The sequence below is a fragment of the Lissotriton vulgaris genome, chromosome 9 (genome assembly GCF_964263255.1).
Source record: "Lissotriton vulgaris chromosome 9, aLisVul1.2, whole genome shotgun sequence".
Taxonomy (NCBI): domain Eukaryota; kingdom Metazoa; phylum Chordata; class Amphibia; order Caudata; family Salamandridae; genus Lissotriton; species Lissotriton vulgaris.
Genome location: NC_141697.1, coordinates 419,732,224 through 419,749,475, shown reverse-complemented (window position 1 = coordinate 419,749,475; position 17,252 = coordinate 419,732,224). Strand labels below are relative to the sequence as shown.

At 43.6% G+C, this 17,252-nt stretch overlaps 1 protein-coding gene across 1 annotated transcript in view; it reads right to left on the bottom strand.

Moving 5' to 3' along the window:
• RCOR1 (REST corepressor 1) overlaps positions 1 to 17,252 on the bottom strand; it is a 745,358-nt gene that overhangs the window by 653,439 nt on the left and 74,667 nt on the right. The window contains exon 3 of the mRNA XM_086937837.1: positions 13,891 to 13,971. Coding sequence (XP_086793963.1) covers positions 13,891 to 13,971 — 81 coding nt within the window. The remainder of the gene's footprint in view (positions 1 to 13,890; positions 13,972 to 17,252) is intronic.

The window sequence follows — 17,252 nt, the reverse complement described above, 5'->3', positions numbered from 1 at the left end:
TGGGATCTGTCTGTTGCTCCTGAATCGGTACCGAAGGTCCTGGTTCCGAGAGGTGCTTTTGTTTTCGATCGTCAGATCTTGTTGTTTTCGACACCGAATGTCTGCTCGATTCCGACTTTCTGGGTATCGAGTGTATCTTGGGCGATAAGTCATATTTATGTTTCGACATGGAATGTTTCGATACCGAGCTCTCCTTTATATGTAGCCTCGGTGCCGAAGTCGATGTCGCCCTTTTCTCGGATCCGACATGGTGGGAGTCCGAGTGTTTCGGTTTCAGTTTCGGTTTCGTTGCCGGGCCTGAGGGCGGGGCGTCGGAAACTTTTTTCAGCGGTTTGACCGGGCCCGAGGGCGGGGTCGTTACCGCGCGGGGTCGGTTTTTCGGTAAGGGGACGTCGTCACTCACGGTTTGTTGCTCGATGAGTTCTTCGACCTCCGACTGGTCCCCTTCCGACCCCAACTGGTCCTCTTCTTCCTCGATCTGCTCGTCTCCGAACAGCTCCGGGATCGCCTCCGCCTGCATTCTGGAAACCTCGTATCTTCGAGCTCGATTTCTAATCGTTAGCTTGGAGGAGAATGCTGCACAGGCTTCGCAGTCCCTGGATTCGTGTTCAGGCGATAGACAGAGGTTGCACACCTCGTGTAGGTCCTTGTGTGGGAACTTAGCACCACACGTTGGACATTTTTTGAATGGAGTCCTTTCCATGGACTCCGGGCTTGACTGCGTCGAGAAAGGCCTCTTGTTCTTCGACGTAGATCCAAGTTTTTCTCTTCGATTTTGAATTTGTAACGCGTCGGAATGGAAATGAACGCGTTCGAAAACAATACCGTCGAATTGGAAAGGGAATACGCGCCGATAAATCACTTTCTTCTGAAGTTGATCTGGAGCGTCTCGATCCTCATCCGAACCCGATGGCGGAAAAAAACAATCTAAGGATGGAGCCGATGCCCATGCGCACTACCAACCAAGGGAGGAGTCACCAAGATACAAAAGACTCTCCAAGAGAAAAACAAAGTGCAATCATCCGAGCCCAACACCAGATGGCGATCTATTCATAATGTTCCATCTGCAGCCCATATGCCTCGAACACCGATTTACACATTTGTGATTCATTATCTCCAATTGTGAGATGTAAAGTGCTGACACCCTACACTGGTCTGAGAGGTGCTATAAAACAAGTGAAATACATATGGCAGAGGGGCTATGAAGAAATAAGAGGTGTTGGAGGATGGCAGTGAGGTAATCATTGAAGAGCCTTTACAAAGATTGTCGTATCCTGGTGCACAGTAAGGTCATCATTTACTATGCTTTAAAAGCTAATAAAACTCCAAACAATGATAAATGTGTTGTATAATGCATAACTTTCCCCCTAAATTTGTTGGAGGGAGAGCCCTCCAAAGCCGCCTAGGTAGTGGTCAGGTCCATTCGCTGCACTTGGTGAACACCGTATGGGGACTGGTCTGACAACATTTGCCAGGGCTGCTTTGGATTTCCAGTACAGCCTAGGCAGGAGTAGGAAGGAGCCTAGTCCCCCGAAATAAAACCAAACATTAAAACCTTAGTCGCTGAGATGCAGCACCAACCTTCCCATTAAAAATGTTCAATATGAAATAATAAAATCTTTAGTAATTCGATTAGTGGTTTGGAGTTGAACGTTTCGGAACCACTGGTGTAATAATAATAATAATAATACCGATATTTATATAGCGCGAACAGCTACCTCGCAAGGAGGTGTCCCGGCGCTGAGTGATCATTTTTCCAGGCAGAATGGGCGGAGAAAGGGGAGGGAGTGTTTAGTTGTTCTGGGAAAAGAGCCAAGTCTTAAGCTGCCTCTTAAAACTGGCTTCCGTTGGAGCCGATTGGATGTTGGCCGGTAGGGCGTTCCAGAGTGTCGCCGTGCAGGCAGAGAAGGATCTGCCTCCGAGTCTGGCTCTCCTGGCGCGGGGGATAGAAAGCTGGTGTCGTGAATTAGAACGCAAGCATCTCTCCTGATAGTATCTGGGGAGTCTAAGCTTTAAGTAGTTGGGACAGGTCCCCTTTTGGGCTCTAAACGCCAGAGTTATAGCTTTAAACTTGATTCTGCAGGCTACAGGGAGCCAATGCAGATCTCGCAAGTACGGAGAGACATGCTGTTTAAAAGGAATGTTTTTTAGTAGTCTCGCAGCCGCGTTCTGCACGATCTGCAATCGTTGCACCAGATATTTGGGAAGGCCAAGGTAGAGGCCGTTTGCGTAGTCCAGTCTGGAAGTGACTGTAGCATGGACCACCGTCTTGCGACAGTCTTCAGGTAGAAGGGACAGAAATTTGCGTAGGTTTCTTAGTTTATGGAGACAGCATGCAGAGACCTGCTGTATATGTGGAGAGAAGGAGAGACTCTCATCCCATCTTACTCCCAGATTTTTCGCATTGGTGCTGGGTAGAGGAGGGGAACCCATTTCGGAGGGCCACCACAGGCTTGGGGGGGGCCGAGTATGTTTGCCAAAGAAGATGACCTCCGTCTTACTCGCATTCAGTTTTAGTTTGTTTGTATTCATCCAATTGGCAACATCTCGCAAGCATCCCTTCATATTGCTGAAGGCTGCCTCTGAAACATCCGAGAAGGGGAAAATTAGTTGTGTGTCGTCGGCGTATGAAATCGCCTTGACGCCCCATTTAGCAATAAGAGAAAAGAGTGGAGCCAGATAAATATTAAAAAGTAATGGACTGAGGGCCGAGCCCTGAGGGACACCACACCAGAGGGGTTTGGGTTTTGAAGAAAGGGGGCCCAAGGCTACTTTCTGGGTACGATCAGTGAGATAAGACTGTAGCCAGCCCAGAGCTTTATCTTCCAGGCCTGTGCTTTTTAGCCTTAACAGTAGCCTCCCATGATCCACAGTATCAAAAGCGGCAGATAGATCCAGGAGCACCAACATAGCCAATGCTCCTGAATCTAAAGACCACCTGATCGCCTCAGCCACTTCTATCAGAGCGGTCTCGGTACTAAAGCCCGCCCTGAAACCTGACTGGGTTTCATGCAGTATGTCTCTTTCTTCTATGAACCTATTTAGTTGGCGTTGTATCAGTTTTTCAAGCATTTTGCCGGGGGCTGCCAACAGGGAGATTGGCCGGAGATTACTAAGATCATCCGGGGCACCGTTTGGTTTCTTTTTTAAAGGCAGGAGTGTGGCATGTTTCCAACAATCGGGGAATAGACCTGTTGCTATGGATGTGTTCCAGATGTGTAGCAGTGAGGTGGTAATTGAGTCCGACATCATTTTCCAGAGCTTGGGCGGGCATGGGTCATCAGGAGCCCCTGATTTACATTTTTGTAGTTCCCTTGTGGCCTCGGCGGGGGAAATAGGATGGAATTGAGCTAAGGCAGGGAGGGATGCCACATTATCATTTGTGTCGGACATGATTGTGGGTTCGGGACTGGTGAAGGTGTCGTAGACTTTCTCGATCTTTTTATCAAAAAAGACCGAGATGTCCTCGCAGAGTTTCTCCGATGGAGTCACTTCAGTTTCAATTGCCCGAGGTTTAAAGAAGGATTGAACAATTTTAAAAACTTCTTTACTAGATTGCTCAGCTTGCTGAATGGAAGTTGCAAAGAACAGTTGTTTTGCTTTTTTTATGGATTTGTGGAAAACACGCAGGGCTTCTTTGTAGCAAATTTTTGCTGATATGGAGTAGTTTGTTCGCCAGAGACGCTCTAGTTTTTTGCAATGACTTTTTTCAGCCAATAGCTCGGTCGAGAACCATGGGGCCGAAGGGGATTCTCTGCGTGATGTAGCGATTTTTGCAGGCGCGATGGTATCCAGTGTATTACCTATCCAAAGATTTAGAGCCACAGCGTCCGCGTTCACATCTAATGACAGAGTTGGAGTAGTGGCTGAGAGAGCAGGACAGAGAGTCTCTGCTGATATATTAGCCCAGTTTCTGCGAACATAGGATCGTCTCCCTTTTGTCTGGTGGTGGGAGGGGAGGGAGAGAGAAAAAGGGATTAAAAAGTGATCCGTCCAAAGCAATGGTTGTGCGGTTTTAGCTGAACAGTCAGGGATATTGGAAAATATCAGGTCCAACGTGTGGCCTGCCTTGTGCGTTGGTCCCGAGATAATTTGGAATAGGTTCGCCGCTTCCAGTGTAGAAATAAGTTGGGTGGCTAGAGGGCAGACTGGACTGTCAATGTGAACGTTAAAATCGCCAACTGCAATAAAGTGGGGGTGAACTATTGAGCTTTGGACTATAAGGTCCATCAGTTCGGCGGTATAGTTGGTATGGCAATCCGGAGGCCGATAGATAATCAGGCCGGCTAGGGACAAGTGGGGGTTTATTTGAAAGCAGAAATGAAGCCCCTCAATGCCTGGGATGGAGGTAGGCGTTGAGGATGACAGTGTATATTTGTCTTTGAAAATAATCGCTACCCTATCTCGGTGTAAAGCATGCGAGAGGTTCATTGCAAGTCTGTGGTCTCAAAGTGGACACAGAGCGATTGTTTTGATCAAATCTGGCTGTGACCAATGCTTTCCAGATTTCACAATGCAGGATGAGTTTAGACAATCTGGTTATAATGATTAGAGTTAGGAAAAATCCCTTTGACTAGTTTTTCATGTACCCAGCAGCCACGCTAACCGAAAAGAAATGAAAGTAAAAAAAATTAAAAATTGATAATTATCGTCTGTTAGACTAGCACAGAACACCGAACCGGAGTCGACCACTAGATGGCAGACAATCAACAGGAAAACCACAGGCACTTGCTACCATAAATGCGTCATCGACAAGATGTCAGAGAAACGGGCCAAAGGGCAAGGTTGCCACCGAAGTGAATTTTACCTCTTCCTCCATACTTATGCGATTAGAATACCAACTGAGAAGGTGCAAAGTACTCATTTTCAGACCTAATAAAAGCTTACACTTAGCACAATCACACAAGCTTGCCCGGCTACCATTTCACCACCATGAAAGGTCCACCGGCTTCCTTGCCTCAGCGTTTCCCCCTTAGCATTCAAGCAAACATGCAGAAAGAAAGTAGGACGATCAAACCAAGAGAAACGGGCTGTTGAACAACTGTAAATATAGTGATCGAGCACAGATTTAATAGATCCACACTTTAAAAGATCCACACCTTCAGGCCGGTGAACACATGGTTTAATAAGCCTATATAAATGGAAGATTGTGCAAATCCATACAGAACAGCTTTCTCTCAAATAAATGGGTTTTCTTCTCTTAAAGGCCTTGTCGACCCAGTAGTCTACCCCATGCCATCATCTTAGCCAGATACAACTAATTGGCGTGTTGGGTAGGTAGGGATTCTGTCTGTGAATTCATACGCGGAATAGCTCCATGGGTATGGGTGGTCCTAGAGCATTTTAAAAATGTTGGTGGTCAATCAAAAACGCATTAACATAGAAGACCCGCCTAAAAGAAGCATGAAAATTAGCCAAATAAGTGAAAGTACATTTGCCTAAAAGCACCACAACGTTTCACATATTAAAACTGAAAAAGGGGAGAGTGTAGATTTGAAAAATAGGGCGACCGACCTTTAAGAATTTCTGAAGCTGTACCATCCCATTCACGTGGCAGGAGCTGCATGATCACTCAGGTTCGAAAAGAGGTATCGGGCAGAACAGAGACCTGAAAGTGGAGAGCAGACTGGAAGTCTTCACATGGAAGATACTGTATAAGCACTTCCCAGACGACTGTAACATGTGAATGTTTGAGGGCCTTTCATGGACGCTGGAGAGAAAGGCTCAGCGAAGAGAAGAATACACAGGATGCCCTGCTGAATTCGCAGCAGGATTTGACCACTGGCCAACTGGAAAAGCAGGAGCAACAGATATTATGGGGCTGAAAGAAACAAGAAAAGCTCCAAGGACGGGGCTGGCTGACTGCCGTTTTGCAACTCAGGACACTGGAGGCTCCTTGTGGATTAGCATACTGCCACACCTGGAGGCGTAACCCCCAAAACTCCAACTCCAAACACATGGGAAGTCACACAACCCCCAGGAGACTGTGGCTGCCATTTTGAGGATCCCTAACCGATTCTTGACCACGACCCCTACTCAACCTCTAACTTCCACTTTGCTTCACACTACAAACTTTACAGACCAATGTTATGGGTGACAGTTCCGTGGTCTTTCCCCACTTGGTCCTCCATCTTCCGGCTACCATTTTATGACAAGATCCCCTTTTCCTCAAACCACCTTTCTCCCTAAACGAGATCTGGGGCAGCCTGCAGTATCTCAGAATGGGTGCTAGAGGCACTCTCCCTGTTTGGGGGCTTTGTTAGACGACCAATTGCAGAGACCAATAAGATCATATACCTTCAAACTTGGTTGTTTTATCTAGGAGAGGCTACTTACCAGTTTATAAAAAGTCTGTATGAAAAAGCATATCTAAATTAAAAAAAACACTCGCTAAGACAGATTGTTGCAGCACCTCAGAAAGCAGTGCATTAACAGTTAATTTAAAAAGGCAAAATAAAAATCATCACTTCAGTACTTCTGGTTAACCCAAAAGGAAGACTTGCTGCGTATGAATTTAAATAAAGACATCCATGATGAAGAATTTGGATCACAGAATTCTGTAATCTTAGTTGTTCTGTTCATTATGTTCAGTTTATGAGAATAATCTGAACCCTCACTCTAGGATTGTCAGATGAAACAAAATAGTTAAACAACTGCACAGTTCAATAAGTAACAGAGAGAATCCCACCTATGTCCAAGAACTTTAGTATTAAGGAAATCAACTGGGCTGGGCACAGAGAGGACTTAACATGAATCTGCAGTCCAACATAATACAATAGGATAAACTGAGGAGTCTGAGACACTTCTCCTTAAGAACAACATTTAAGGCTTTTAAAATTTAAGATATGCTATCAAATCTCAAATTTCACACGAAAGCAAACAGCAAATAACTCGAAACATGCAAAACGTTTTATGTCCCTAAATAGAACGAAACCCTGTTATAACAATTAGGTTTTGAGGAGATTCAGTAAGACAAACATTTAAAGAAATTCCTGTGACTATGCGTTTGTGGGATGAAAAATAGAATTTCAAAGAGAAGAGTGTGAAGTTTGCACACCTTACCAGCCAACGTAACTGCTAGAAAAATAAAAGTACAATTAACTGGAAATCTAAAAAAAAATCCACAAATTTAATCAGTGCTCCAGATGAAAATGATTCAGACTGAAACGCATACACCTGGAACATACCAAGTAGACAAGTTTTCCTTTATTTGAAGTTGAGCTACCAATACCGAGACAGTTAACCTCCAAAGAAAAAGGACTGATAAATACACTAAAACTGTACGCTTTGCTGGATGTACCTAAATTAAAAGAAAAAGTGAAAGATCTACTTTGGTACGGAAAAGGCATTCTAGCAGTACCAGCTGTAGTGTAGTTCCTATATCCCCAATAGGCTCTGTGCATTGGAATAATATACACTATAGTTTTGACATATGACTGAGGTCAGTATGTCCATTGAGTATATTAAACTTAATTGTGTGTGCCAGCTAACTCAGAGGTCACTAGAAACTCTCGACTTAACAAGAAGGGATTAGTTTCTGACAACCGCATAAACATGCCAACTTTGTTTCCCTTAGAGACAGAACAATATCTTCGGAGTCGTGGAAACAATAGATAACCTTTTCACTCAGTCAATCATGCATGCTTCATTTCTACAGAGTTGTTGCACAGAAATAGGGAGACGGGTGTTTCAATAAAAAGGGTTTATTGAACAGTCTTCTTTCTCATTCAAGAGATATGAACTGCTACAATCGTGAGACAGAATACAAATTATAATGTGTACAGCGTTAACAGGAATATGAAATAATACCGTAATAGCATGGTCTGTAGCTATGACATATGAAAACACATACATAAACACAGGTTAAAATACTCAAATGGTGCTTCTAAAATAATCCTACCCCAGTGTACCTAACCCAAGTCTAGTACGAGGGAAGAAGTAGGTGCTGTTTTAGCTATAGTTTAGTTGTGCCAAGAATTGCCAAGTTTCTCTAGGTTCTAATCAGCTCGACACCTTTAGAATGAGAGAGGTTGGTATCTCTTTCCCGAGACTATCTCCAACACCCCGCAAGGGAAGTCAAACACTGGAGCTGGTTTCTCAGCGAGGACGATGACAGAGTCTGGTCAGTGCGTCAGTTGGGGACTTTACTTCATTCGGCACTTGCTGTGTCGAGCTGTGTCGAGCTGCGTCGTGCAGTAGGTAGCCGAACCGCACAGTGCCTTGCCATAGCAAGCAAAGATTATATATATATATATATATATATATATATATATATATATATATATATATATATATATATACACACACACACACATACGTAAAAGTCGGGCATAAGAACGTCATAAATGAGCCCCTAAAGAATAGATGTTCATGCATAATAAATGAGTTCTTGGAGAAATCAATATCCAAGCAAGGGGAAGTCCTAAAGGCTTAAGAGTCTGGTATTCCAGGAACTCGTACGGGGTTTGGGATGAATGAGAGAGTGGATGTAGAGGATATATTGATAGAGATCTAGGGTGAGAATAGGTTAGTGCATTGGAAAGAGTAGTAGAAAGAGGTTTGAGATGAGTCGGGAGTTGAGGTAGAAGATATACTGAGAGAAGCATAGGGTGGTAAATAGGGTAGTGCATTGGATATGCTGAATTAGAAGAAAGTAAATATATAGATCCACAAGTACATGGAAATTATATGCATAAAGGAAGTAAGTACATGTAGATTAAATATATATTGATAGAGGTATTGGGTGAGAAATAGGGCTGTGCATAGAATATGCTTTTTTAGGAGAAAAGTAATATATAGATCCAAGTACATGGAAGTTATATAGATGCATGAAGTAAAGAAGTATATGTAGATTAAAGATGCATTAGATTAACTCTGATTTTCAAGTGTTGTTTTACTTAAAAATTTGTTCATTTATTTTTAAAACATGATTATTCTACATGTTTACACAAAGCAATACACATATAGGTACATTTCTATAGTACAAATAAATGCTTATATACAGATGGAAATGCTGTATATTTTTGTTTGTGTTTGGTGCTCATGTGGGGAAGAGCCAATTCTTGAGTCGTCTTCTGAAGACAAGGTAGTTGCCCATGGATCTTATGTTGGGGGTAAAGAGTACCATCGTTTGGCTGCTTGAACAGTGAAGGATGTGCCACCCATGCTTTTTTTCTTGGGATTTTGAGGCTAGGGGCCACTCTAGAGCGGAGGTTCCTTTGTTGAATGTGTCTGGTGATTTTATTCCCGATGAAGAGTGGTTCCATTCCATGTATCATTTTGTGGGTTATACAAAGCAGCTTGAACGTGATCTTCTGGCAACCAGTAACCAATGTAGGGGAGATGTGGTCTCACGGTTTGATAGGCAAGAGTAGTCTGGTAGCTGAGTGCTGAATCCGTTGTAGTCTTTTCATGGTCGTTAAAGGGGATTCGTGGTAGAGGCTAAATTGAGTTTGGACAGAAAAATTAAGATGGTAGCTTGGACCTTGTGTGGAAATCGCAAATGGGGTAAGATTCGCCACAGAGTTTGTATAGTAACAAAGCTTGATCTTGCTAGTTGGCCCACTTGGGCACTCCTCGATAGCTTAGAGTCCAAGGTTTCTTACTTTCTTCAATACTTAGGCGGTGATCCCAGTTCATCATGACAGGCGGTAAGCAGGTCATAATGTTTCCAATCGCCACACGTGAGTATTTGCGTTTTGGAAGCATTCAATTTGAGAAGGCTCCAAGTAATCCATTGAGCCACAGATCTGAGACAACTGGAAATTAGCAAGTTTCTAATGTCTTTGGGTCATTCCAATTAAAGGCGTATTAGTGTGTCATCTGTATGGTTCTAGCATGTGAGGTGAAATTGATTGATCAGTACTGGATAGAGCCTGGTGGGACCCCTGCTTTGGTGGAGTATGATTTGGACAAGAAAGGTGGGGTATGGATGACATTAGTTCTGTTTTGAAGGTAGGAAGCGATCCAGTCTACATCAGTTCCCTCTATGCCGGTTTCGTAGAGTCTTTGAATCAGAGTGTCATGGTCAACAGTGCAAAGGCAGCTGAGAGGTCCAAGAGGAGTAGCGCAGCAACCACGTTGCTGTCAACTGTATTCTTCAGCTAATCCCAGATGGCAAGGAGAGCAGATTATGTGCCTCTTCCCGGGTGGAAACCTGTCTGGAAGTCTGAAAGTATGGCATTCTCTTCAATGAACTGTGACATCTGGGCACATTCAGTGAGGCCCGGATTTCAGGTTCTAGGTCTCTCCAATGCCAAGACAGTTGCTTTCTTAATCAACATAGTTTGTACTATTATACACAATTATTTACAGTTTTAACATCCTGCTCTGCTAGTTTCCTCTACTCCATTACAGGGTTGCATGCACTGCATAACATGGGTATACATATTCTCTTGTACAAATAAAGCAGTTAAAAAAAGAAAGATAGATGAAGATGTAAAATGGAGCTGTGGTCACTTGAGAATGTTCATATGGACTGGAGATGGAAACAGGCTTCTATACTATACAATCACAGAAGCCAATGAAACAAGCACTGGCGTTGCCAATAGGTCTCGCAGTAGTAAAGTTGGAGCTATTACAATTGCAAATAACAAAGCCCTTTATGTTTTTTAAAATGAAAACAAAAATAAAAGGCATTGTTATTTGCAATTGTAATACCTTCAACTTTCCTACTGCGAGACCTATTGGCAACGCCAGTGCTTGTTGTAAAGTACTTTCTTTTTTAGGTTGAGCTCATTGTCCAGTTTGTTAACAGAACAAACGTGGCTGCGTCTGCCCCCTCCTATGCACTCACCCACCCTTTTTTTTAGGCAAAACACGATCTACCAAAACATGTGAGACAAGGATTTGTGTACAAATATAACACCTTTGGAAATACAAGCGTTTAACTTGGAAATGTTTTCATTTCTCCTTTCTTGTCTGTCTTTGCATGTGCAAAGTTGGAAAAAATTTAGAAGTTGTCTAGGCATAGTATTTTGCACTGTTGGAAAAGTTTCAGAAGTTGTCTAGGCATAGTATTTTGCACTTTTAGACACGTTTTAGAAGTTGTCTTTACGCATAGTACTTTACACTGGAAGGTAACCCTTCCAGTACTAAAGATTTGCTAGACTCTCACACACCCCTGCACTTTGGTGCGAAGGTGTGTGCTGGTGCAGGGCAGCAAAATTCTGCAGGCGCTAGGGAGAGGGGAGAGCCATATTTCTGTAGAAATGGTCACTTTGTCTCCCTCCATGTCACCAACAGAGCAGCATTTTTGGCTGCTGCGCTGCTTGGGTGACAGTTTATGAAGTGCCCCTCCACACACCGCCTTTTTTTTTTAAACGATTGATAATATTGGAAGTCCACACTGTAATCAAAGGGGAAGAGTGGGCTTGCTGATTCTGCCTGTTTGAATTAGTAGCCAGGCACTTTGAGCCTCGTGCTTTCATTCGGTGCCACCCGCTATAGTATGCTTCTAAGCACTAGCACTGCCTCTTGGCCCATAGATGCCTGTGTATGGTGGACTTTTCCGAGAGAGCCAATCATGCGGAGGGAGCGTACGGTAAACACACACGCAGAAAGCGCTGCAGCCATCGAGAGAAGGGGAAATAATCCGTCCAAAGACAGCGATGAATTAATGACGCGCAAAAGCCAAAACGTTTCAGGGGGACATCCGTGCTTTGCCATAACAAACACCCGAGTGTCCGAGTGAAAAAATAAAACAAATAAAAAAAAAAAAAAAAAAAAGAACAGGGGTCAGACACAAATTGTGCAATACAAATTCCGCATAGATAGCGGGAGGTACACAGTCAGTAGGCATGAGATAGTACGTAGAGATGACGACGTTAATAAGGAAATGTTTCTAACATCTGAGAAGCTTAAGGGAGAAAGATAGAAAACACGACAATAACTGGCAAGTGAAGATGCAATATAGAGCGCCTGAAAGAGTGGCATGTGCTAAACTGATGACTACTTGACTGCCTATTTTTTAACCCTTCGTGTGTCCCTTTGCCCATTTACGGAAGGCGCTCTAAAATGCCATACAAGCGGCGTGAGGCGCAAAGAAACCGCCTGTCACTAAACAAGGCCACAAAAGTAAACATGTACATTTTCAAACCAAAATCGGTTTTGTGTCGCTCTTTCCAGGAGTACCTGGTGGTATCCACGGTGAAAAAAATACAGCAGGGAATCTTTCGGCGTTTGCCTACAATGCGTTTGGGAGGTGGCAGATGCATTCTGAGACACTGGTTAGAGCTTAGCATTTTCCAGGCGTTTCTTACTTCTGTTTCTGCGAAAATAAAAGTCCGTTCACGTCGTCATTGTTGAGACTTGTCATTTCATGTGTCCTTAAGTTAGCATTAAATGAGAACGGATAAACATGTAATTATTTTCAAACCAAAATCGGAGGGGAGATGGAATGGACGGACGAAAGATGGAATATGGGAAAGGGGCAGGCGAAACTAGAGGTCGAAGAATGATGGAGCTAGAAAAAGAAGGCAGAAAGAGTGAGGAAGACAGAAAGAAGAGAAAAAGAGGGAGAGAGAAGGAGGGGGTGAAAGAAGCCGAGGGACTGTGCAAGGGCGACGTGTAGGAGACGGATAGAGAAAGAAGCGAGAGAGGCTGAGACTGCAGAAAGAAAGAGTAGGTGGGAGCAAGAGAGAGAAGGGGGGTGTTAAGTAAGACAGACGGCCGGCCATGAATAATTAGGGGAGGAGAAGCCCTCCGGGAAACTGAAAGTACGGCCGGCCTGTGGCTGGCCATGAATAATTAGGGGAGGAGAAGCCCTTTGATGTGCTGGGCTGGCCGTGAATGCGCGTGCTTGTTTGCTCACGTGAACTTCAAGAAAACCGCAGGAACGAAGCCTTTGGCTTGACGATGATTTTGGCTACTTGAATTCTCGCTCCCTCAATGCGCTTGCGCGCATTGTAGGTCACGAGACCTAAAAACCTTAACAGTGACGGTCAAGTAGACTGGTTCCAGATAGCAAGTCCTTAGACAAGAGTCCGATTTTCTAAGTTTCATCCACTGAGGAATAAAACAGGTCTCAACTCACAACAGGAGAGACCATTTCAACTGAACTGGACAACAATTTTACAGAGGCCATTGAAACTTAGCTTTGGGGCAGGCCTACGATACAACAGAAATAGAGGAAAGAGAAAATTCTAAATCCCCACCCCAAAAAGGGTAAAAGCGGGTGCTGTGAGAGCTGTGAATTCTAACATGTCACCAGCTGCAGTCACAGAGAAGGCTAAGTAAGAAATGTCCGATTAACTCTTTAAAAATAAAACCGGTTTTAACGGTCTGCAGAGAACTAGTGAGCAAAAAAAAAATGCAACCCGTACAAACGTCCAGCATGCACATTTTCCAGTCTAGGTGAGAAAACCTATCCAAATGCAAATCTTTGGACTACTAGACGAAGGCACAGTTTTTGTACTTCAATGTGAAGATCTAAGGTCTCAATTCGGTCTGGTTCATGTAAAAAGAAAGTGCACAGAGAGCAATCACTGAGCATACCTCCCTATCCAGTAAAGTAATTTTCAATTCCAAATCTCCAACAATTGAGAAAAGGCCGTTTTGGTGAAATCTTGTTTAATCTCTCATCAATAGATACTCGAACAATACTATATTATCTTGGTAGAGGGCAGTGCGTTTTTTTCCAGGCCCAATACTCAATACCTACGGTCAACAAAGTATGTAACAATATTTACACAGCTGGCCTCTGCAACTCTACTCTACTAAATACAAAGATGTCGGAACTCATTAAATTCCATCAAAATATCTAGTAGCCCAAAATGTAAGTGTTCAATAAAGGTTTGGGCAAAAAGCTTTCCCTAGAGGGAAAACATGTGGCAAACTTGCATTAAAACATCAATTACACATCATTAAGAGTTTGAACAAAATACAACTTACGTTTTGCTTCAGACAAATTAGGGTTAGGTGACCAGACCAGCATACCAAGATTCTCTCTTTCCTGACATGACTTGGCAATTTCTGTCAAAGAAAAGAAAATGGTAAATGTCAAAATAGATTTTCAATTTACATTCATCTATAGGAAGCATCTTCCTTACACAGCTATAACATTGCTAGAAGATAATAGCATAAAGGGGTATGATAGGAGGCAAACCGAAGATAAATAAAAAATAAAATAAAAGACTGTAAATAAATTAAAGAGCAGGTCTGCTAAAGTTAGCAAATGTGAATACATGTAAAAATATTTTCTAGTAAAGTAACTTCACAAGATTAAATTTATTAGCCGCAACACAAAATGAAGTATCGGGTGAAGAAATGACCAACGAATTGCCCTTTGAGCAGCAGATCAAATGTTGTAGGTAGGATCCCCACTAATTAGATTGAGCAATCATCTGAAGCTCCAAGAGTGAAATCTGAGTGTTTCGCTTGAGAGTCTTGTCCAGGATGGTTAAGCGATATATGCTAAGCTAATATTCACTAGGATCATGTCAAAAATTAATACACTAGTTGATATTAAGTAAAACTAGAAATAATCTGGCCACCTTGTAAAAAACAAAAAAAATGGCAAAATCCTGCTAGCAAATTGGAAAGGGGCGACCACTCGGTCCCCCCGAACGTATGGTCGGGGGCCCGGATCCTCCCGGGAATCCATTTTGGGCGGGGGGGCATGTCACGGCTGGTATGCGCGAAGCGGCGTAGCCGGGGCGCGCCTTTTTCCCGCCCAAGAGAGATTGTCCTAGACACCTACACCGATGGCCACGCCCAGTAGGCGTACCAGCGGAGGGTCCACGCCCTCCCGAAGAGGAATAAAGAGAGCGGGAATCCGAAGAAGCATCCTCTTGTTCCTGTGCTTGGAAGCTGCACCCACTCGTTGCACGTGAGCCCTCGACGGAACAAGGAGCAATTTTGAGAACTTGTAATTCTTGTGTTTCTCTTTCAGCGACTTCAAGGCTAAGGATCCAGGACCGTGTTGATCAACTTGGATCGAATATTCGATAACAATGCCTGGCAAAAAGGCAGGAAAGAAGTCCGGGACTGACCAGATGCTTCGCATGCTGATAAGAGATATGGCGAGCATGAAGAAGCAGATGGCTGCGATGAACAATACGGGTAAACCAAAGAAGGTAATAGGCCCGGCATTGCCTGGAGTTATCCCCGCGGGTAGTTGGAAACGGGTCAGGAATAGGGCGGCAGGGGAGGAGGTCCCGGTTCCCGAGGTACCCCCGGCAAGCCCGGACATTCCAGTCGAGGCCCCGGTACCAATCCCGGACACGGGTCAACCGATTCCGGTTGTTGTTACGCCCGCCAACGAGGAGGACATGCCTCCAGAATTAGCCGCCCAGTTGGCCGCATGGCTCGGCAGGAAAACAGGGGGTGCTATGGCACCTGAAGATACGGCCGAAGAGGCCAAGTTACTAATGCAGCAGTTGCGGCAGTCGCGAGATGCCGCAAAGGCAAATCTCCCTCTTGTCCCCCCACAGGTGACCTTGGAAGGACCGGCAGCTGGCGTCGGAAAAACAGCGGGAACGACAATGGAGCCGGGTAAGCAGGCATTGCCAATGGCGAGGGAGGGGTCTTTGCCCTCAAGACGGGAGACTGTAAACGCCTGTAGAACAAGAACAGGTGAACAAATGCACTTGCAGTGTAATTACCAACAAATTTAGCAGAGGTTCCAAAAATGTTGAAAGGTGTTATTTACTGATTGCGACATAGTGCTGACTGCTTAAATAACTGGTAATGTGGAGCATCTGAGCAAAATTAAGTTTAAGGGGAAAATTTAAAGGGATCTTGTGATCAATCTTGAAGTATCCTGAAGGATATTAGAAACATCGTTACTATCTTAAGCAATAAAAGAAAACATTGGTAATCTGGTTCAGCTAACAAAAATATGCTTCTAATGGGCACCTGAACTCTTGAAGGAAATTGCAAAAATAAAAATAAAAGTTAAAGCTCAGAAACAAAATTCTTATATTATCCAGTCTTTTAAGTATTGCCCATTTCAATGGATTAGTTACAACGGATTTGGCAAGACACATCCTCTGAATTATGCAGACAAGATGTTGACAACTCTGAAGTAGGAATCCCAGCAATTCGGCATCAACACCCTGCTGATACTAAAACAGGTCCTAGTGGTGCTCATTTTGAGATGAACCAAATAGTCGTTGTAGCTCTAATATTTGCTATTTGAAAAGGTCAGAGAATAAGAATATAAACAGAACCTAGAACAATTGGGATTGATATCTCGTATACAGGTAAATGAGAAAGACACTGAGGATTGAAAATTTAACTGGATAATTAAAGCAGGACAATGATCATAGTGAAAAATAAGTTAGGATGGGGTGTTCTCATGAAATATTGTACCCAAGGTGAGATCACAGTTTGTTCTAGAGTCTAGTCAACAGGCATCCTCCTAGTGAAATACAAAGTTATTCAATCAAAAGTGCGTGAAAGGGAAAGCAAGCCTGACTATTTAACAAAGACTACTGATGTCCAAAACTGCAGAAAGAATGAAGAGGGAAATGAGGTTATGAATAGTCAGCTAATTTTTAGGTCTTGCTTGAGAGGATGCATGCGTTATAACTTGCAAGACATTTTGTTGGCTTACAACAAAATGGATGGCTTCATTGTCACTCACTTTGCTTCTCTTTAGTCAGCATGCGCTTGCTTCACACTGTGTGGCCTTCCATTGCTGCCATTTTTTGTAGGTACACCAAATGAGTGTACACGTTTGCAGGTAGTCTCCCTCATGGGCTTCTCTCCCATCCCCACTCATGTTCTCTTACCCTTCTGCTTTTGTCCCCCTCTGTATTGTGGCTTGTCCTCACCCACTGTCCATGTTGCTTGCCCCCTACCACCCTCTGTGTAGTTGCTTGCCCCGTCCCACTCAGGCTTGTTGCTTGCCCCGTGCCGCCTCCTTCCGTTGTCTGTGTTGTCCATGTCCCAACCACCATAACAAACAAGCATTTGCAATGCAATAGGTCTCGCATTAATAAAGTTTGAGCTTTTGGCATTGTAAATGGCAATGCCTTTTATTCATTTGTTTTTAAAACCTGCAATTGGTGCATAAACACGCACTTTGAACGTATAGTCCTTGCTTTCGATGAGCAAGGCTGGCAGTAAAAGAGACTGCCAGCTTTGCTTCCTATAAGCATGGACTAGAAGTACAAAGTGTTTATTTACGCACCGATGTAAATGAATAAAAGGCATTTTCATTTTCAATGCCAATAGCTCAAACTCAAATAATGTGAGACCTGCTGTATAGTAAATGCTTTTTTTTTTTTTTTTTTTAGAGCATCCATCAC